Below are 23,048 nucleotides of genomic sequence, written 5' to 3'. Positions count from 1 at the left end.
CATATAAAGGATTTAGAGTGAAAAACTTTGTTTTTACGGGTTTACTTGTTAAAGCCTTTATATTAAGTTCGCTTGCTTGCTTAGGACCGTGCAAATCTTTCGCTCGTTTTTTAACCCACTTCCCGTGATCCAATCGAGCTGACATTTTCCACACAGACTCGTTGTGTGTGACAATTAATTTTCGTGAAATTTTTTTTCCAAAATTTTACACTGTTTAGGGAAAACTAATTAAATATTTAATTACCAATTGCTTAATACTGGCAGACAATCATCTGACCCATAGATTGCAGCCATCTCAAGCCAGAGGACGAGAGAACTCTAGCCGCCACGCATATAAAGGATTTAGAGTGAAAAACTTTGTTTTTACGGGTTTACTTGTTAAAGCCTTTATATTAAGTTCGCTTGCTTGCGTAGGACCGTGCAAATCTTTCGGTCGTTTTTTAACCCACTTCCCGTGATCCAATCGAGCTGACATTTTCCACACAGACTCGTTGTGCGTGACAATTAATGTTCGTGAAATTTTTTTTCCAAAATTTTACACTTTTTAGGACAAAAATATTATATTTAATTACCAATTGCTTAATGCTGCCATGCAATCATCTGACCCATAGGTGGCAGCCATCTCAAGCCAGAGGACGAGAGGACTCTAGCCGCCACGCATATAAAGGATTTATAGCGAAAAACTTTGTTTTTACGGGTTTACTTGTTTTTGGTTTAGCTTTGGGGGGAAATCAGAGAACCCACCGCATGGGGAGAACAAATTGCGCACAGAAAGGCGGGTTTGGATTCGAACCCAAGGCCATCTTGCTGTGAGGCACAAGTGTTACCAATGTGCCACCCTGTCACTCATCTTCATCAGCATTATTATCATCACTGTTATCATAAATCAGTTAATTTCACAGGATAGTTCTATATGTCACAACAGAAGCTGGATTATTTATTGCCGTGTTTATTTCCTTATTTATGGCAACATTTATCCAGGTTAGATCCTAAGAGGTGTCAAATGTATAATCATGTCAAGGACACCTTAACCCACTGTGGGCAGATAACATGTCCAGACCTCTTAGCAAAAGCACTCACAAAACATGTACAATTCAACGCATGTGCTTTAAAATCAAATTGCTTACACTCTTATATGTTATGCATAGAAATAACAAAAAATTGCGTGTACTACATGTATGCGTACAATACGTAGCATTTCAGGAATGTCAAGCACGCTGATTCAGCGACTGCATGCAATATAATCTCAAAATAAGTTCAGACATTCTTGCCATTTGTTTAACATACCGAACATATTTAAAATAAATACCGTTCCATATTTTTTATGGATTGTAAATGTGTGAATGCTAAATATAAAAACAAGAGAAAAGAGTGCATTTTTTCACGAAAAATACAGTAGTACGTGTATTGCAAACAACAGCAAACCCTTTTTGCCTGCCATGGTCAAAACCGTATTTATATCCGACTGGCAATTAAAACGAAAAATGACAATTTGTATATGAACCTAGTCTGAGCCTTCTTTAGGTCAACTCAGCCTAAAATTAGTACCTGGCATTGGGGAGGAATGCCCCAATTGTGTTCTGTGGCAGCATTGAAAGAGTAATTTTTGTTGAACCAACTGAAAACTCAAGATACCAGGATAGTTTCGTTTGCAAGAATGAACTTGGTGGTTATAGGTTCTCGCGAAATGGTTTTCTCAAGCAGTATTCGCCCCACCAGTTATGTGGCACAGTGGTTTGTGGATTATAGCACAACTTGGGTAGGTCTAGGTCACTCTTGCAAATGATACTATCTTGGTCTCTAGAGTTCTCACCTGGTTTAAAAAAACTATAAATATGAAGTTGATTCCCAGCCACGACCAACATTAATCCTCATTTTAGAAACTGGTGCAATCTGTGCTGGCACTGCCCTGAAATCAGGTTGGAGCAGAGAGCCTGTGTCCCCACGGTGGCCTCGTCTGTTGGCTGTCTGGCACCCTTTGCTAAGCATTATTTGTTTTTTCCTAGGCTGAATCTCAACCCATACGTGACGTTGCAGTCGGTGCAGCAACTAGGGATGTGTTCCATACAATCACGAGCAATGCATAACCACCCAGCCATGTCATTTTTAAAACTATGGGGCGAAAATTAAAGTTACTTGATTTAAACTAAAACAAACCTCACCTAACCAATTCCTCTGAGTATAGAATGGCGGTGTAGTGGTGAGCACATTTCGAATCCCAGGCACGGTGGTGAGTGACATCTGAGCTGGTCCTGGCCCTCACCTCACTCCTAGGTCAACTTGCACTGACCAGCCTGGTGAAGTAATTTACCGAAATAACCACAGAGAATGGATTCCTGCAGTCACGAAAGCTTCAAATCAAGACTGATAAAGTATGGTTAAACAAAAACATTACCAACACAATGTGGAGATGCCTTCATCCAGCATTGGATTGACAAAGGGATGTCTATACTCATAACGAAATAAGCATTGATAAAATCTATTTATTTATATAGTTTCATAATCACCATTCCCCAGTAAGGGTAGAGAGAAGCAGTGGGCAGAATGGAGTGGGAATGGCGCAGCCCAACAATCCTTTATTTAAATATCGGGTATGGGAACCGAAGGCTTGGGTTATTTTGGTAATTGGGCTGGCAGAGTCCGTGCTCCCTGTAGTCATGGAAATTAAACACGAGTACCAGATGGTATCTGGACCTGTTCTGGGCCTCCCCTGGGGTAAATGTGACCTAAACTAAGTACCTAATGTGGTATGTAAACATCAGTTACAAAAGGGACCTAAACCATTTGTGATTTTGGCCACATGACCCCCCTCCTCACCCCTCCCACCATCCCCTCCAGTTAATGGGATTCATGGAGGGCACTTTGTATTTGTGTGTGTGTGTGAGAGAGGCACCAGCAGGAACGTTCTGGATGTGGTTCAGTCGATTAGGAGAGCTATTTATGTGGGTGTGGAGTGGAAGGTGGTGATTGTACGGTGGATAAACAACGTATTATTATTGTAATTGCAATTACTATAAAGCGGTCCAATAACAAGTCACCGCATGCCTAGTATTGTTCGTGCAAATGGAGTGTATCCCTTAATGTAAACTGGATCACATGTGACATGATATGATTTTTTGTTTCAACGTCCACTTTATTACCTCCTCTGACAATTGGAAGGCAACTGATGGCTCCATATTGTTATTTCTAAGGTCCACTATATTTTTTGTCGTTTTACCAAAACAAAATTTGAAACGCCCACAGAGCAGTCAATCAACCCGTAAATGACTTATTATCCACTATAGTGGCAGCACCTGCCCTGCTATAAAGAGTAATGCCTATCACACGACAGGCAAATTAATATTTATAATTCTCAGAGCTGTCATTAAATGAAGACATTTAAAAAAAACTTCCATTTCAGAAGTCTCACAAGGAGCCCTGTGACATTACCTCATGTCGGAACTGTTTCTCAAGTTGCATCAGTAGGCTTATTATTTATACCATGTGCCGTATGCTTCAATATGCCCTGCCAAGTCATGTCATAACATGACAATCAATACAAAATGAATAGTCTCTAGAGCTGGAATATACTCAACTAATTTGACAATCAACGCACCACAGACAGGTGGCTGAAATTGAACCAATTTAGCATTCTGACTTCTAAACCTCCTCATCACTTTCTCAGGTATATGTTCACTTCTTTTGTACAGACCAATTCTTCTTTTCTCGTGCGGTGCCTACCCAAATTTGCAAACACAGAGTTTCAAAGAGAAAACATGGCAAAGTGTTACAAAACAAAGTCTAGACACGTTATAATTGCAGCAATGGGATTCTGTTTTGTTGTTTTGTATATGTAGGGGTGTTAAAGAGAGGGCCCGTTATGCATGGCAGCCTATGGAAAACAAACACAGTGGGCGGGGCTACGTAAGTGCACGAGCAAGTGCCCTCTACGACGTCCGAGCCAGACACCCTGGGGGGGGCTGGTTCGAACGTTATGATCCCCCGGGGCCCCAACCCTCAGGGAGGGGTTGGGTATAAAAGGGGATGTTCAAAGGGCTCAAAGGAGTTATGTTTAAGCTAAGGGAAGAAGATTGAAGACGTCTTAGATAGAGCCCTGGACTCCCCTGGTTCGATGTCCTTTTCAGGGCCGGACAGGATTGAGCCAGCGGCGTGGTCCCGAAAGCCAGAGCCGGTGCTCTTGTAAGAGCTGGTCTGGAACTCCGGGTACCAGGCCCGACTTACCAGTGTCGGGCCAGTTAGCCTCCCCTAGCCCATTAGTGGAGGATTCGGGGCTAGGACAGAGTTAGCTAGGGGTGTATCCCGAGTTATACGGGTGAGGGGGCCGATACCCCCTCGAGTGTGTATATGCCCACTGTCATATTGTGAATAAACATACGTGTGCCTCAACCTCGGCGTCAAGCGTCCTCACCGGTACTTCAACTGGTGTCAGAAGTAATTCGAACATGGACACGCGGAAAACAGCGCGGGCCAAAGTACCGCAGGAGGAAGACACTGCCGAGATCGTCGAGCCCGAGACGGCTCCACAAGACAAGGTGCAGCCGGGGCCTGACGCCTCCTTACCGGGGCATCGAAATGAAGAGGGGCCGCAGCCAGACGCGTTACGGCTGGCTCACGGGAGGCTGGCGGAGCTGCTGTATGCCGCTGCCGCCACGCTGGAGACCATCACGCGACTAGGGGCCGGTGATCCAACACGGGGCGAGGCGAGCCAACGACCAGGGCGCCTTCCCGCCATTTCGGAGCAGTCCGAATTTGAAATTCCCGCCATCGACGCTACAGCTGTTCGGGGCGTGGCCAGCCTAGACATCTGCTCCGACATCGCCGTCGCTGAAGCTGCAACGTCATCACAACCGCGACAGGCGATCCCATCGGCCGCTCGCACCGACGCACAGCCGAGTGGTGGTGACATCAGCCTGCGGGAGTCTACAACGACCGCTGCGCTTCATCAGAGACTGCCCCCGCTGAAGGAGTTCATCGGCGCGGAGGGGGACTGGGCCGGTTTTCGCCGACGTTTCCTCGCCCATCAGGAGATGGCGAAATGGTCCGATGAGGAGGCTCTCTGCGCGCTGCCGGCGCTCCTCGACGGCGACGCGCTCGCCGCCCTCACATCGGCGCCGAGAGAGAAGCGGTCTACGTTACCGATGGCACTACAGCTGCTGGGCGGGGTCTATGGACCATCGGCTGAATGCCGACAGCAATTTTACGACCGCAAGCGGGGTGAGAAGGAGTCGCCCCTAGCATATCGGACGAGCCTCCTGGCGATGGCTAAGTCGGCCTTCCCTCGTATGGACGACGACGGCGTGGACGCTATGGTCACGGAGAAAATCTTCCTCCTGGCAGACGACCTTGACATCGCTGTGGTCGCGCAGGAGGACGCGGAGATGACATCGCTCCAGGCGGCAAGGCTCCTCCACGCCAACCTCCTGTCGCTCCGGCGGAAAGCCAGCAGGGCATCGGCGGGGCGTGCGGTGGCTGCAGCCACCCTTCCGACGGAGGAGCTCTACGCCGTCGACCACCGACGGCAACAGGCGACGGGAGCACGGTCGGGCCGGGACGGGTCGGGCCGTTCCGACCATCCGTCACCTCCGACGGCGCTCCCGCGGTGTTTTAACTGCGGCGTCCGGGGCCACGTCGCCTCGGGGTGCCGCTCTCCTCGTCAGCGCGGGACGACACCTCAACGGGACGACGGGCCTCATCACAAGCTCCACCATCATAACCCGGCGAGTCGTGGCACCCCACACGTTTGGCCTACACACACGCCCGTCACGCACTCAAACACCGCAACGAGAGGGGGGCCGATATCGCGCACCATCGCACCATCACGCACCACTCCGGGTACTCATATCGAACCCGGCCAGTGGTCCGTGCTGGCCGATCGTGTGATAGCCGCATCGTCGGGGTCGTCGGCCGTTGTGGGGCACATCGACGGGGTTGAAGTGCGCATCCTGGTCGATACGGGAGCATCGGCGACCATTATTTCGGAGTTAATTTACAATATTCTCCCTGTCCGGAGCCGTCCTTTGATGCCTGTTAACGTACCATTCTATGCGGCTAACGGGGGCTCACTTGGCATCATCGGACAAATTCGTGCCCAAATTTGTATTGGGGAAATTAAATTGTCTGGGCCGATTTTTGTTTCCTCCTCGCTGGCGGTTCCGTGCCTGCTGGGGACGGACTTCCTGGCCAAAATGCCGATTAGGATATTAATCGACCAGGGATGTATTGAGCTCCCGTCGGGCAGACGCATGGCGTTTCTGCCATCGCCAGTTACGACTCGGACGGCGTTCGCGACGGTGCCGGCATTCGTGGAGAGAACGGTGCGCGTCCCTCCGGGGGCGCAAATGTTGATTCCTTTGAAACTTCGGCGGCCCTTCGCTAAGGGTATTGGGGCCCAAGGGGTTCTGTTGGGGCCGTCTAGGGCCGAGGTTAGTGGACCTCAATTACTTCCGGCCCAGACCATAGTAAGAGGGGACGGTGAACCCTTCATCGCGGTCCTCAATGTGGGCTCGCAGACGGTGGTGGTCCCACAGGGGACCGTGCTTGCTCACGCAACGCCGGTGCCATGTGAGGAACCCGTCGCAAATCACGTCAGCGTTGTCCCTGCGTCGCGACCGCATTCGGACAGCGATGAAGGGTGGCTCGAGGCGCTTTGTGCGGGATCGACGGACCTGTCAGATTCAGAGCGTCAACAACTTAAAACACTACTGCGGGAATTTTCCGACGTTTTTAGTCGGAATAAATACGATTTGGGTTGTACTCACCTGCTGCGTCACCATATTGACACGGGTGACAGCGCGCCAATTCGCCAAAATCCGTTTCGGTTGAGTCCCGCCGAAAAGGACCATGTCAAATCGGCTATTGATGACATGTTGGCCGCCGACATCATTTCTCCGTCCACCAGCCCTTGGGGAGCGCCGATTGTCCTGGTTAAAAAGCAGGACGGATCGTTGCGGTTTTGTGTTGATTTTCGGCGCCTTAACAAAATTTCGGTTGCCGACGCATACCTGCTCCCTCGGATGGATGAATCGCTGGACGCCTTGGCGGGAGCGCGATTCTTTTCCACACTCGATTTACTTTCGGGATTCTGGCAGCTTCCTCTGGACGATGATTCAAAGCCTAAAACTGCTTTCCGTACACCGCACGGCCTGTTCCAATTCAACCGGTTGCCGATGGGCTTACACTCAGCGCCGGCAACTTTCCAGCGTTTGATGGAATTGGTTTTGGCTGGATTGCAATGGGAGTCGTGCCTCATTTATTTGGATGACGTTATCGTCTTTGGTAAAACTTTTGATGAACATCTCCAGAGGTTGCGGGCGGTTTTCCTAAAGATGCGGGCTGCTAATTTGAAATTCAAACCCCAAAATTGCCATTTGTTGCGCGATTCGGTGCGTTATTTGGGGCACATCGTGGGACGCTCAGGTATTGCTACCGATCCCGCCAAAACGCAGTGTGTCAGCTCCTGGCCGACTCCCACCTCGGTGGGAGAGGTCAGGAGTTTCATTGGGTTCGCGTCGTATTACCGACGGTTCGTCGCTGATTTTGCGACAATTGCAAAACCCCTGCACGCTTTAACATCTAAAGGGGTTCGGTTCCACTGGGGTCAAGAGGAGGAGGCTGCTTTCTGCTCCCTTTGGGACGCCCTGGTAAAAGCCCCTCCCTTGGTTTACCCAGATTTTTCTAAGCCCTTTTTGCTCGACACCGATGCGAGCAACACGGGTATTGGGGGTGTGCTTTCCCAGGTGGTTGATGGCGTGGAACGGGTGGTCGCGTACGGTAGTCGGGTGTTGTCTCCTGCGGAGCAAAGATATTGTGTCACCCGTAGGGAACTGTTGGCAATTGTCTATTTCATCCAACAGTATCGCCCATATCTGTACGGTCGGCATTTCACCGTCCGCACAGATCATGCGGCACTACAGTATGCCCTGCGAGTTCAACAACCATCGGGACAGTTGTCTCGATGGTTGGAGGTTCTCCAGGACTTTGATTTTGAAACCACCTACCGTAAGGGCGTTCGCCATACAAATGCGGACGCTCTGTCGCGCATGCCAACCACCTCCGAATGTGCATGCCTCCTGGGGTCGGGACGTTGCAGGCCTTCAGGGGACGCATCGGTTCCGGTCTTGGCAGCCACCGACGACGACGAACCATTAGTTACTAATTCGATCGAACAACAGGGAAGAGATTCCCTGTTGGGGTTGCCCGTCACTGAATGGGGGCGCCTCCAAATGGAGGATACCTCCCTCCTCGGGTGGCGTCGTCGCGTCGGGGGTGCTGGGCGGGTGAAGGGTGATTCGGATGCATGGGAAATGGTGCAAGGTCTGCTGATGCATTGGGACGGCAAATCCCAGCGACATCGGCTGGTGATCCCTTCTGAGTTGCGAGGCAAGGTGGTGTGGGCCGCGCATGAGCGCCTATTACACCTGGGGACCCAAAAGACTCTTGCACTGCTGCAACTTGATTTTTTTTGGCCTGGTATGACGAGGGATGTTGGGGATCTATTGGGATCATGCCCTCGGTGTGCGCAACGGAAACCGCCGGCGCGGGAGTCTAACCCGCCCTTGCAATCGATCAAAGTGTCCAGAATAAATGAGCTTGTCGCGCTGGACATTTTGGGCCCATTTCCCGCCACCCCCAGGGGCAATAGGTATTTGTTGACAGGTGTCGAGTATTTTACGCGCTGGCCTATGGCCTGGCCCCTTGCCAACCAGTCGGCAGCAGCCATCGTGGAGGCCTTTGTTCAGGGATACGTCCTGGACATAGGTGCTCCGGAGCGGCTGCTGACCGACCAGGGCAGAAATTTTTCCGGTAAATTACTCAAACAAGTCTGTGACCTCTTAGGCACGAAGAAAATTCGTACCTCCCCGTATCACCCGCAAACTGACGGAATGGTCGAGCGCCTGCATCGCACCATTACGTCAATGATGTCACAGCAGGTCTCGGACTCACAGACTGACTGGGACCTGCATATTCAAGGGGTCTTGGCGGCATACCGGATGGCACCCCATGCAGCTACGGGATTTTCCCCCTTTTACCTCATGTACGGTCGCGAACCCGACCTGCCTGTTCGCGCCCAGCTGCAGATCCCCGACCCGCAAGGGAAAACTAAATTGGCTGACCACGTCAAATTTAATCTGGCCAAATTAACAGAGGCGCGGGATGCTGCTATGCTAAACTCGGACCTCCGTCAAAAGGCGAATGAGTGCCTCAGGCTGGGTCGGGCGCACGTGATACAGTGGAAGCCGGGGGACAAGGCATGGTTGCACTGTCCCCAAGTGCCCCTGGCTACCTCCCCTAAGCTGGCGCGGCCGTGGCGGGGCCCTGTGGAGGTGGTCGAAGTTTTGCGACCACAGTGCGTGCGCATTAAATGGGGGAAGCGGCGATGGTTCGTGCACCCCTCTAGGTTAAAACCCTTCGTTGCGGTACACAAACCCACTTCACACATGCGTGGCCAAACGTGGGGGGGGTCGACCGTCTCATTGGGTCCGTCTCCGTCGTTCTCACCTAATGCCTTGCCGGCCGTGCCACGTCCAGGTGCATCAGGACTGACGGGCTCACGCCCGACCACCCCTCCTGGGGATACCGACGGTCGCGCGGCATCGGATGAGGTCTCACTCCGGGACGGACAATTGCCACCTGACGGTCCGCCACCCGGGGTTACCCCGTGTGAGGGGCCCGCTGCAAGGACGCGCGCAAAAATGCGCAGACTGTTATGAGGCCGGAAGATGTGTACATAGGTTGTGTTCATCGTGTGTTGTGTGGGTGGTGTGTTCCCTGCCCAGTGAATGTACATATGTTGGGTTCATTGTGTGTTGTGTGGGTGGTGTGTTCCCTGCCCATTGAAATGTACATACGTTGGGTTCACCTGGTGTTGTGTGTATGGTGGGTTCCCTGCAAATTGTATATAGGTTGTTTTTTTTACGGAATTCGTATTTATTCAAGGGGGGGTGCGTCGGGTTGTTTTCTCTTCTTGCTGTTGCATTTTGTTGTGTTCTTGTTGCTGTTCTTGTTATTGTTGAAAAATAGTGAGGCACACGCGCGGTCAAGGTGTAAATGCACTTTTATTGTCATTTTTGTATGTTGGCAGCCGGGACGGCTGCAAGCTATGCGGGGAGGGGTGATGTAGGGGTGTTAAAGAGAGGGCCCGTTATGCATGGCAGCCTATGGAAAACAAACACAGTGGGCGGGGCTACGTAAGTGCACGAGCAAGTGCCCTCTACGACGTCCGAGCCAGACACCCTGGGGGGGGCTGGTTCGAACGTTATGATCCCCCGGGGCCCCACCCCTCAGGGAGGGGTTGGGTATAAAAGGGGATGTTCAAAGGGCTCAAAGGAGTTATGTTTAAGCTAAGGGAAGAAGATTGAAGACGTCTTAGATAGAGCCCTGGACTCCCCTGGTTCGATGTCCTTTTCAGGGCCGGACAGGATTGAGCCAGCGGCGTGGTCCCGAAAGCCAGAGCCGGTGCTCTTGTAAGAGCTGGTCTGGAACTCCGGGTACCGGGCCCGACTTACCAGTGTCGGGCCAGTTAGCCTCCCCTAGCCCATTAGTGGAGGATTCGGGGCTAGGACAGAGTTAGCTAGGGGTGTATCCCGAGTTATACGGGTGAGGGGGCCGATACCCCCTCGAGTGTGTATATGCCCACTGTCATATTGTGAATAAACATACGTGTGCCTCAACCTCGGCGTCAAGCGTCCTCACCGGTACTTCATATAATTAGATTTTGTATTGTCTTTGGAGGACTAGATACCAACTTGCACTGTCGGTCTCCCAAACCTCACTAACCCAGGCCAAAAACATTCGTATCCAACTGGCCTCTCCAACCTATTTCACCCCACCTCCCTTATGCTATGAATATTGCAAATGCACTATACACAAGCCAGTAGTGTCTGGTTGTTTTAATTAGAGAGAATGCGCGTATTTGACCTCACCATTCGTATAATGTATCTGGGAGTGCAGACGTATGCATCCAAAATAACAGACGGTCTCTTGGGAGGAGGGTTCTGGTAAGGTTTGAGGTCAGTGGGAGTGCACAGGTCTTGGAGCTGTGTTTGAAATATTGACGTCGCTGCCCAAAACTCGAGCGCATGACGAACGAAGCGGTGGGGATGCTGCATGGGAAGAAAGTACATTGTCTTCATGTGTTTTGTCAATCAAAACACGCTGAGCGCAGTTGGGAAAGAATCGTTTTTACCTTTCCAGCTCCAGTATACCTAATTAGTAATATGTAGCGATGGTAATGCGTCAACAGCAGGCAGCATTATCTAATCGCACTGAACTCATCACAGGTCAAGCGTCAGAAGGTATGCAGGTGTTTGAACAAATATGTATATGCATATATATGTACAGTAGAACTCTAAAAATCCACACTCCAATCGGTGAATCCCTGTAATATGCGGATCATCGGCGGTTCATGAACGCTTCCATAATCTATGGGACCATTGATCCTGATATTTGTGAAATCCTTGAGAATTGATGGCTCTTTTCTCGGAGAGGATCTTTGTCTTATAAATGTATCAATGTCATTTCCATATTTATTATAATTAGTTTACAGCACTGTGCAATGCAAAGAAACCGGCAGCCTCTTTGCAATGTAAACTCTGTAAGGATGTTTTCTTTAAATGCTGGGCATTCCAAAGAGCCCACTGGATTCATTGCAATGCACACTCCATGATGTGTACAAATATGTCCAGCTGCATGTTTAGACTTGATATTGAAAAAAAAACTTTAACGTAAACCATCTGGCAGATTTTCTCAATGTGGGTTTTGACAAAATCGTAACTGTATAATAATTAGCTAATTTATCATGGATTCATGGAGCTACTAGTCATGTAATGCACTTCTCCTGTAATACGCAAAGTTTTCCCGGATTAACGGAGTCGCGCGGTTAATTTCTGCCGCATACCGCGTCGGCATACATTTTTGCGAATTACGAGACTAATCTCAACGATGTGCCACAGATGATAGAATCAGCTATATGATCCCCCCATATCACCACGGATGATTTGAGTTCTGCTGTGGCGAATACATGTATGCACCTGTGCAGCCCTATTGTCAATCCACTCCCCTATGCCATGTGGGACATGGAGGGTTATTACACCATACTTCACCATGCTGAACAGTGCAGATTGGTGAAGGTGGGAAGCATAGATGTGGAAATATAAAGTACATTACAACCATGGGGTTTTCTTCAGGGCTCTCTGCTGCCACTGCCTATGACACCTTAAGCATGGTGGTCGGCCCAACGCTGCTTAGCGACTGTGATCTGTTGCACGGGTTAGCACAGTACATTATGATTTTGGTAAACTGAGTTTGATTCCCCGCCACAGCCTGCATCATTGACGAGTGACAGCTGAACGAGTTTTGGGCCCCACCTGTACCAAACCACACTGACCAGCGTAGAGAAGACTGGTTACACAAGCCCCATGACTGCAGTAGTGTGGGAAGACTGTATTTAGCAGTGATTTAATGGCTTCATTTACTGTGCTATACTCGATCCAATGTATTTCATACAACTTTTCTTCGTGCATCCACACTTACATACGTGATATAACTCCACGTGATTTATTAATTCCCACTGTTACTATTACAGGGTCTCTTCACGCTGATTTTGTTGGCTTGGATATTCGTTCCTGTGTACATCACATCTGGGGTAAGCAGTCGATATTCCATTACGCGATGCCGTAAATGTCAAATCTTTAATGAAGCAAAATCTAATTATAGTTCGGTTGGATAAATCAGAGCAAACACATTCTAGAACATAACATATGTCAATGACCCCGACACCCACTGTCATGTGCAATGATTTTCAGATATGGTTTGTCCTATTAAACTTTTATGCCCAGATTCTCTTGTTTTATGTATATAATGTGTGCGACATGAATTATTTAGCCAGAAGTAAGGTTAGTGCTGACACATATCCATTCACACGATACTAATGTATAGATACTGCTGTTGTGGTGTCATATTTAGCACACTGGACTTGCAAGTTGTTCAGTATGAGTGGATCTCCCAGCACGACAATTAAACAATGTGGTCTAGAAGGGGCTCTAGCGAGTGCCATTAGAGGCACATTTTTTTACCCGATCTTCCACGATGGAAGATGTGGAAGTACCCAACATTTACACCACGACGCGTGGCTTGCTGATCAATTAATTGCGGCGAACCCCTTTATTCTCCTGGGTGGGCAAAAACGGGGAAAGGGGATTTAAAAAAAGTATTAATTGTTTCAACTGCCGCGCCAGGAGAACAAAAAGACCAGCGGCCTCTGAATTTCAAGTCCAATGTGCTAATCAATACACCATGGCAGCATCCTTACCCGCTGATGTACGATATGTAATTTCAGTTTAACAAGTGAGCAAACTTTTGTCTACCTTTTTATTGTTTTGCTGCTACAATGCTTCACTGAAGCCTCGTATAGTCTTGTATCGTTTTGTAACACTGCTTACATGCCCCTTTCATATGAACTACATCTGCCACTTAATTAATGTGTACTTACATGCCCTTTTGATATAAACAACATCTGCCACTGAAGTAATTTGTAACTTATGTGGCTCCATACGGCTGGAGGTGGTCACGACTCCTGAGTACCTGCAGAAGAGACATGGAGGCAAGAGGCTGCGGGTTTACCTCTCCTTCCTGAACCTCATCCTCTGCATCTTCACCAAGATCTCCGTGAGTGCACGTCTCACCCTTTGTAAATACCATGCTGTTCGCCTGTGTGCACAAGAGTGGTCAGTGAGTGATGGGTATGTTCCCACGAGTGGCCAGTTTCACAGGATCAGGCAAGCGAAATGAGAAACGCTTTTATGTTGGAGAGAAGAAAAAAGGGTCAGGTGACGTGAGTAACTTGGTATTCAGAGTTTTGTAGATATACGTGCACGTATGCATGCGTATGTGTGTATGTGAAATGGGGAGCAGTGGTGCAGTGATTCGCACTCTTTGCTACAAGACCAGATACAGCAGCTGTGTGCAATTCCTGGCTATGGCTGCTAACACCTCAGTACGTTAGTACTGAGGAGACAGCGACTGTAAATCACCCCCTTGGTAAGCGGTTCTGGCATTAATGGCTGCATAGTCACTAAAAGCTCTTGTCGCAATAATAGTAGTGTCTGTGTGGAGTGGTGGCATAGTGCTCAATAGCACTGCGTGATTGTTCAAGTGCCCTAGATTCAACGTTTTCGTAAATGATAAATACCGTTGGACTATTCGAATTACAAAAGGATTCAAGAGAATATTGTTTCAACCATATTGACTGTCAAGGGAAGTGGTGGGAGTGACCACCAATTAAGAGAAGCACAAACACACACGGGATTTGTATGGTCAGCATGACATGTTGCTTGTTGCATCTGTATCTCAAGTGCCAATGTTTGCTCAGCACAGCTTGTTCTCCTTTAAAACTGAGTTGACCTTAGGAGAGGCTCAAAGCAGTGGTAAGTGGTGAAAAACAAGTGTGCCAATGGTGATACACAGTCGTGACTTGGGGAGGCGCTCTATTACCAGCACCTCCGATTTGCCCCGCACCTCCGATTAGCACAGTTGGCTACGCACTGTGCGACGTAAGTTCAACAACAGACATTATCACTCAACATTTGGCAATGTTCACTTACTGAGTGCAGTTCTGAAATTACATTTCATACCTTTAGCTTTATCTACACATGTTTATGTTCACATAGTGCAGGTAATTCAAAAGGCAACAGAGTCCATTCGTACTAAAATAAAGTATTGTTCCAGGTTAAAACATGACCAAGTTGCAGCGTGTACAAAAAAATGTGTTGTGACGGGTACTGCAAGATCATGTCCGTCCAATGCTGGCTGCATTGGATTCCAGTTACCGAACGAATACATTAAAAAGTCACGCTCTTGACACACAAAGCGTTTGCCACAAATGAACCACAATACCTTGCTTATCTCGTCAAAGAGCATAAACCATCACGCAAACTCTGGTCATCCTCGCAGCAGCTTTTTGCTAACAATTGAACAAAGACAGTCACTGCATTGCACGCTTTCAAATTAGGAAGCCACTATGCATTTTAAATGTAAATTGAAAACTCATTTCTTTACAACTGCTTTTTTCGTTAATTTTATTGTTCTTACTCCGCACCTCCAATCAGCACGGTTGGCTATGTACAGTGCGAAAGAAGTTCAACGTGTATACATGTGTAGTGTAATAGCGCCGGCTGGTGGACAGCAGCGGCAACTGTGGTGGACAGACAGCGCACACGCCGGTGAGCGTGTGCACGGTGTATGAACAAAGGGGAGGAACTAGGGCATGGGTCATGGAAGACCCCGTCTGGAGGCTCCTGGAACCTGCTAGCGGGTTCGAGAAGGGAGGCGCGGTCAGGGCGGAGCCAGGCCGCGCTGGGAGCATAAAAGGAGCCCAGAGCGGGAGCTCGAGGCTGCCGGTTCTGGGAGTGGACTCGTCTCGTCGTCGCTGTCGTCTCGTCGTCATTGTCGCTAACATCTCCTCTACGAAGGATAGCAGTTGGCTATCTCAGTCATCGCCGTCAGTGTTAGACGGCTCGTGTTATGTATAGGCTAGGCTGAGCTACTGTGGAGAGTGTGTGGAGGAGACCCATGGAAGTTGTTAATAAAGAAAGTGCCTCCTAGAAACTCTGTCTCTGAATAGTTGACACGGCACATTGCAAAGGTAGTTTCGCATCCCACGTGTATCTCAATCTATGTCTGTCCTCTTATTTAGTTCCTTGCCCAAGGACAGGTTCATGGCTCAAGCTCCCTCTCTTCTATCTGATTCCGCTCACCCTCTCCACCTCACCACACCATGCTCCTGTTCTGGAGCCATATCCAAGGAAAGACCGCAGCTGAAGTGGTTTCTCCTTCCCTCCCTCAACGGTGTTGTTCAGATGACACCACAATCACCGAACACAGATGAATGCCGTGAAACAGTAAACCTTCACTAGCGATCACTGATCACCGTAATGATGCATCAATGTATCTATAAAAATCAATAATTATGCTTACGATAATGTATACAATTGTGCGCATGATAATAACTCACAGTGTATGAACATTAAACATCGATGTCACATTGGGTGAATGGAATTGTGACAATTTATTAAATAGCTGGGAGAATGGAGCATGGAGAGGGTGGGTGGAGGGTTTGAATGATTTACATTCCAGGCGACTGCACGGCGCTTCAAACACATCGACAATGTCGTCTGCACAAACACTCGCAATAACATGGACAGCGAGGGCTCATTCAGATTGAACGTTCTTTGGCCTTGCCTCGCGTAACAAAGCAGGTAGCTCATTTCTCAGACATATCCTTTTGATTTTACTAAAGGGTATCGCTTCAATGCAGCTGTCGCTTTAGACAGTGCAATGGCAAAGCTACTTAGCGCAGTGAGGAGAGCGTATTCAATCTGACAGAAGGTTGTCTGTCGATGCTCATCCATAAAAGGGGTTGCTTTGCCGGATAAACTTTCGCGGTGCGGATTCGTGGATCACAGACGGATTCTCAAAACAAAGCCTCGACAGACCTGGTTTTCGCCTGAGGACGGCTGCTTGCGTTGTGGCCGAAACGTCGTGAGAATTGTTTTATTATGTTTTATTTTTATTATTTTATTACTTCCCTTCTACGTGGTGACTTTACCGAAAGAACCAAGAAGATTAATCCCTGCAGTCATGAAATCTTTAAATCGAAATTTAACCGCCTCTACGGGGAGGGATTCCACATAACTTTGAGATCCTTCAACAAGCTCCGTGATAAGAAGGCTCAGCTAATCGAGTCTCTCACCTTTCTGAAGAGATGCCGTGACTCTAAGACCTGGTTTCACCTGAGGACAGCTGCTTGCGTTGTGGCCGAAACGTCGTGAGAATTGTTTTATTATGTTTTATTTTTTATTATTCTATTACTTCCCTTCTACGTGACTTTACCGAAAGAACCAAGAAGATGAATCCCTGCAGTCACGAAAGCTTTCAATCGAAACAAAGCAGAAAAGTTTTGGCATCTGAACTGCGTGGAGTTTGGCTGTTAGTCATGCCGTGCGGAGAAAATGCACTGACACGAGGAGGAATAAGAAGTACGCACCCATGGCACACCCCACAACCTCCACAACCTCCACGGCGCTCACTTTGTCTTCACCATCTGCTGCTGTGCATGGTCTCGCACAGAGAAGGTGGGAGGGGGCTTTAGGGGGAGGCGAAAAGGCCTAACACCTGCATCCGTGACGTAAATGCGAGACGAGAGCTGTGGTGTGACCGTGTCGCCTTGGGTGCAGGGGGGGGGGGGACTTAAATAGACGCTGGCCCGGGGGGGGGGGGGGTATTGGCTGTGATGCCACGTGTCCGCTGCTAAGTTGGATGTAAAAAAAGACCAAGGGGGAAAAAAACAAATCAGGCCAGCTCGCTTGAATATCAAAACCGGGGGCTTTGTGTTCGCGGTATTTCCGCAGCGGTGAGGATTATATGCCAACCCCTCAATTATCCATTTTAATATCTGAGTGATTGACGTTTTATATTGAATAATAAATAGGTTATTGAATGCATACATTCATTCACGTACCACTCGAAAAATTAATGTGACCCGAGTGGCATAGTTGGTTTGACAACTTGGCTCACAATTGAGTTGGTGGCAAGTTTAACTCTTAATTAGGGATCGACTCAGCCAATTATTTTTTCATTAGGATACTGAACCTGTCATGGTAAAATGGCATTCTAGATTAGAAGTTTTCGTGACTGCAGGGATCCATACGCTTTGGTTCTTTCGGTAAAGTCATGTAGGTATAAAATAAAATTAATTAACTCACGACGTTTCGGGTGCAAAACGTCGTGATTTAAAAACACGTGATTTAATTTATTTTATTTTATACCTACGTGACTTTACCGAAAGAACCAATGAGTATAAAATGGCATTGTCACCACTTGCTTTTGTGGAATTTCAGCGTTGGACAGAATTTCCCGGTAAATATGAGGGGAGATGGTCCCAAGCGGCTAACGATGTCAGGACGCACGCCCCACTCACAAAGTCAACCAATCAGGCTCCATCAGTCTCATCCAAACACATATACAGGAACAAAAAAAATCAACACATTCGTCAATAACACTGTCTTATATATAAGTAAAAATGGATGATGTTTCTAGAGACAACTCTCTTATCCAATCTACTTCTCTGCCCTCTCTATGTGCTATAAAGATTAATTGTCCGAAATGTTACCTATTGAATAGAGTATGTACTCTTTCTTTTTAAGGCCACATTGTTATTCACGAATTTGTGGAGTGCGTTTGTTATTTGCAATTTGTGCACCACTGCCAACACCGCAGCATCGCCAAATAATGTGCTTACATTTGAATCCATGCATACTGTATGCTAATGCATCTGGGTGCGTTCTGCCCACCATTGCGGTGCAGAATTGTCGTATCCAGACACAGATAGCTTAGCGTTCCTGTAAAACGATTATGATGGCAATGATTGGAATTATAATGATTGTTGGTGATGATAACAGATAAAGATGATGACTATGATCTAGATTTGAAGTTTTCGTGACTGCAGGCAATCATACTTTTTGGTTCTTTCGGGTAAAGTCACGTAGGTATAAAATAAAATAAATTTAATCACTGATTTAATTTATTTTATTTTATACCAACGTGACTAAATTAAATCAGTTATTAAATTTATTTTATTTTATTAATTAAATCAGTGATTACATTTATTTCATTTTATTAATTAAATCAGTGCTTTTATTTATTTTATTTCATGACTACGTGACTTTACCGAAAGAACCAAAGAGTATGATGACTATGGCTGATTATGATGATGACAATGTTGGTAGTGATAAGAAAGATGATGACCACGACAATGATGGCAACAGGAATGGCGGTTATGACATTGATGATGTTGATGATGATAAAGTTCAAGATGATGATATTTATGGCGAATCTCTGGACGATATTCATACTGATGCTAATGGTGCTAATGACGATAATGATGATGACGCTGCTGCAGTTGATGGTCCACCAACCCTAAATCCACGAAAGCAGTGGTGCCCCGGGGAAAAAGACACCTCAGAATCAGATTTTTATTTTATATATATGTACTGGAGAAATCCGATCAGCCACGAACCTCCTTTTCACAGATGTCCAGTCGCGGCGGGTCAGAACGTTAACAATAAAACAGTACAAAAAACATGATAGGAGTGCAAAGTATAGAAAAGGTAAACAAATCACGAAAAAAGGGACAATTTGTTATCTTACCAGATAAAGCCCACTGAGCAATTAGCCTATTTTTCAGAAGGGACCTGGCCAGAAATGATAGCTCCAAAGTGATTTATCGCGTAGAAATTTAAAGCAGCCAAATCACCTAGATAAATCAAGTTTTCAAGTTTCAAGTTTCATTTATTAGGTATAGCCCTGTGACCCATTCGGCTCTTGAATCGGGTGCAACTGCAACAAACAAAAAAACAAAAACATGAACAAGAAAACATCTTAAAGTGACTATGTGCAAACTAAAAATCCAAGAAAAGACAGCTAAATATTGCAGAAAAAGCACCGTACACCAACACTGTGTGCAAAAATAATCTGGCCCTGCTCCACATATCTACAGACACAGGCACAAATGTCAACGGCAAAGATCAAAAGACGAAGCCAGCCCACCTTCATTGCCTTGATTGCTGATGTCGTGAACAGTAGCCAGCAATCAAACCCAACCAAGCTGACGGGCTTTGTGGCGCAGTGCTCACAGCATTTGCCCCAACAGTTTACGCAGTCTACACGGGTGGTTTTTCTCTTTGTCCATATGCGTGTGGGTATCTGCGAATTTGTGTCTGTGTGTCTGTATGTAAACGGGGAGCGGTAATGTAGCTGTTAGCATGCTGCGCTACCAACCCGGCAAGCTGGGTTCGATTCCCGATCATGTCCAAAGCCTGTTACGATTATCTGAACCGGTCCTGGGCCTCCCCTAGGTCGAATCAGCCTCAAATACGTATCTGGTGAGACAAAGGCGGTCGGGCGTGGTGCTGGGCACCCACCCCCTCGTGTGCCTTGCCGGCCTTCATAGGTACTCGCAAACAGCACTTGCCACAACATTCTGTTCAGGCTATACGGGGGATCTTTGTCTTGTATGTAAATTTGAATTTTATGTGTGCGTGCTGTGTGTAATGTGGGTAGCACAGTGGTGTATGGTACTGTGCTACAAACCTGGCTACTTGAGTTTGATTTCTGGCCATGGCTATCCCCAATTAGCTGGTGATTTGTGAATCTGCCCAGCCAGAAATTCTCAGCCTCAATTGGGTTCAGTGGCGCTTGTAATCCATAACTTTGCAGGTGATATTATGTGGATCCTAGATTTGAAGCTTTCGTGACTGCAAGGATTCATACTCTTAGGTTTTTTCGGTAAAGTCACGTAGGTATAAATAAATAATGCAAATAAAAATAATAGAAATAATAATCATCACGGTTGAAGTTATGTACAAACACAGACATAACTTCAACCGTGATGATGGGTACAAACTGAGTAATCGTTGGAAATATGTTATTAACCATACAAAAAGGATTTAACTACACATATTTGGACCATCGTATTTGACAGGTACTATTCTACCTTACCGAGTGTTGACATCCCCAGCGTTTAACAGTACTCTCCTTTTTGTATTGGGATTGTCAACCAACACTGGGTAAAACGACAACTTGTACACCTGTTGTTCTCTTTCAGCCCCGCCCACCCCCCAACACGTTCCATTCATTGGCTACCACATTCAGATAAGCCCCTCCCCCCCTTAACTTGTATTTAAGAACTTGTCTCTTGGAATTTTGCCTCACTTGATACAGTAAATTTTGCTGTGACTGTCCCACCTGATGACGGAGACTTGTGTTGCCTCCGAAACGTCGTGATTTATAATTTTATTTCTATTATTATTTCTATAATTTTAATTTTTATTATTTATTTTTACCTACGTGACTTTACCGAAAAAACCTAAGAGTATTATGTGGATCATATATGAAATTCCCAAACACCGCTGGGCCATGACATAGCGAGCAGTTACAGGAAGTGGGTTCTTGTTTCTACCTCTGTGGACATTTCCGTGTTATCCCCGTATATGTGTGTATCTTCTCTGGATGGTTCGATTTCCTTCCATGTACAAGGAACACTCTGCCTCTTCGTGCCATCTTCATCTTTGCTATCGTCATCATCAGAAGTCACAGAAACAATACCAGCAGCAACTGCAGCAACATCACGATCATCATGATCATCCTCTTCATCGATTTAGTCAAAATCAACATTAGCCTCATTGTTATCGACATCATCATGATCCCAGTCATCATCACAATAATAAACATCATTAAATGCATAATATTATATATATTATTGTCATTCTGGTGACTCAGGTCACTCTTGCAAATGATGCGATTCTAATTTCGCGAGGCCTCGTCTGGTTGAACAAAATAAAATGGAATTTAGTCTTTGTCTGTGTTGTGCCCGTCATCGTTGCCATCACCATCGTTAACATTACCGAAATCATCCTAGTCTTCGTAATCTTTGGTTAGAGCAGAGTAGGACACGATCGGCAGTGGAAAGTGTGTGGCTAAATCAACCCCTTGAAGTATGGTGAAGCAAGTCCATTTAAGCCTTGAACACAAGTAGATACATCTTAAAGTCTGGGTTTGCGTATTGTCAAATATCATCCCATTCCCATACGCTTGCCACCTGTCTTTGTTGTCAGTTGAGTAACAATACGCCACTGAGTACAATGCATTGACGCGTATTTCTACCGTCTCCCTATATGCATGTATTCAGAGGTGGCAACCATAGACTCCCACATGCAAAGGACAGTTAAGCTGTGTTACAACAGGTGGAATTAATTGGTGTGCATCTTCTTCAGTGCTGTTACCTCCTCTAATGCATCAGTTGCCACTTGGTACTGATGCTTCTGCTCGTGATTTTTTTTTATCAAGGATTGGCCAAACATTCCTAGCAATACTTTACCTGAATAAGTGGTTCGAGCCTCAGTTGACATATTATTGAGTAATTAAGGATATAATTTCATGAACACTTGAACGCAACATAACAGATGTGTCAAAGTTGCAATGGGAATAAATTAAACTACTTTGCGATGTGCAAAATTAATTTATAAACAACGCTTAGTTATGGGGTTTAATAACGTGACATTAAAGTGGAGAATTATGCCTGCCCTAATGAATTAACATTATTTTATTGCAATGTTTCTCGCTTGAGATGCATGCTCCATGACACGATGTAAATCCCTGATTTATGCTCGTAATTTGGCATTATGCCCCGAAGCCCTTTGCAATTTTAAAAATCATCCTTCAATGTCTTTGCAGCCCACATTGCATCTCCCACCTTAGGCCCTGACTCAACCCAAATACTTTGCACAGCATCTCATGAAACTCGTAGGGAAAGTATCCAGTTCTAAAATGTTTAACTTTTTATTCAATATTAGGGAAAATACAGTTTTGTTTGCTTTCGCAGTGAGATCATCTACTCTGCGCATAGAAACACACCCTGTATGATCATACCACCCAGAATGCACCTGATCTCGTCATATCTCAAAAGCGAAGTGAGGTCGAACCTGCACAGTGATTGGATGGCAAACCACCATGCCAAATAAGTATATTGAGATTGGTCATAGACACGTAAATGCTTTGAATACAAATGTTAGTGAGACCAACTGAGTCACAGACGTTGTTCCTTTTAGAGGCACATTTATTGTAACACCGTAACACAAAGGGGTAACGGCCCCTTTACCCGATACAGCCGAGGGTGGTGACCACCCAGTTAACTACGCTATACAGATGGGTTACTGCTACGAAGCGTCGGACCCTCACTTTGGTCTCCGACCACGTGGTTGCCTCGTAAGACGAAGAGCTTCCAACTTGAGGCGTAGAGCTTCCCTCTTGTAGGTGTTGAGCTTCCAGCTTGTAGAATGCAGCGACCCCGGTCCCTCTCACGGACCCGCCTTATATCCCCCTACGGTCGGGGGCCCCGCCCGCCTTCTCGAGCATTCTCGTCCCCTCTCGATCCTTCTCAAGAGCTCTCCCCGGACACGTGATCACTCACTAGCCCCCCCACCTAGGGCCCCCTG

The 23,048-nt window shown here is 46.9% G+C and overlaps 1 protein-coding gene across 2 annotated transcripts in view; it reads left to right on the top strand.

Moving 5' to 3' along the window:
• Nucleotides 1–23,048, top strand: part of LOC133358451 (sodium/mannose cotransporter SLC5A10-like) — a 69,241-nt gene that overhangs the window by 13,233 nt on the left and 32,960 nt on the right. For both annotated transcript variants that reach the window (XM_061576748.1, XM_061576743.1), the window contains exons 4-5: nucleotides 12,584–12,643; nucleotides 13,561–13,665. In XM_061576748.1, the coding sequence (XP_061432732.1) occupies nucleotides 12,584–12,643; nucleotides 13,561–13,665 (165 nt within the window). The remainder of the gene's footprint in view (nucleotides 1–12,583; nucleotides 12,644–13,560; nucleotides 13,666–23,048) is intronic.

Source organism: Lethenteron reissneri, chromosome 7 (genome assembly GCF_015708825.2).
Source record: "Lethenteron reissneri isolate LAM-NWPU_2019-01 chromosome 7, ASM1570882v1, whole genome shotgun sequence".
In the NCBI taxonomy this organism is placed as follows: Eukaryota; Metazoa; Chordata; class Hyperoartia; order Petromyzontiformes; family Petromyzontidae; genus Lethenteron; species Lethenteron reissneri.
Note: the sequence above shows the minus strand (reverse complement) of the source record. Positions and strands in the feature narration are given on the sequence as shown.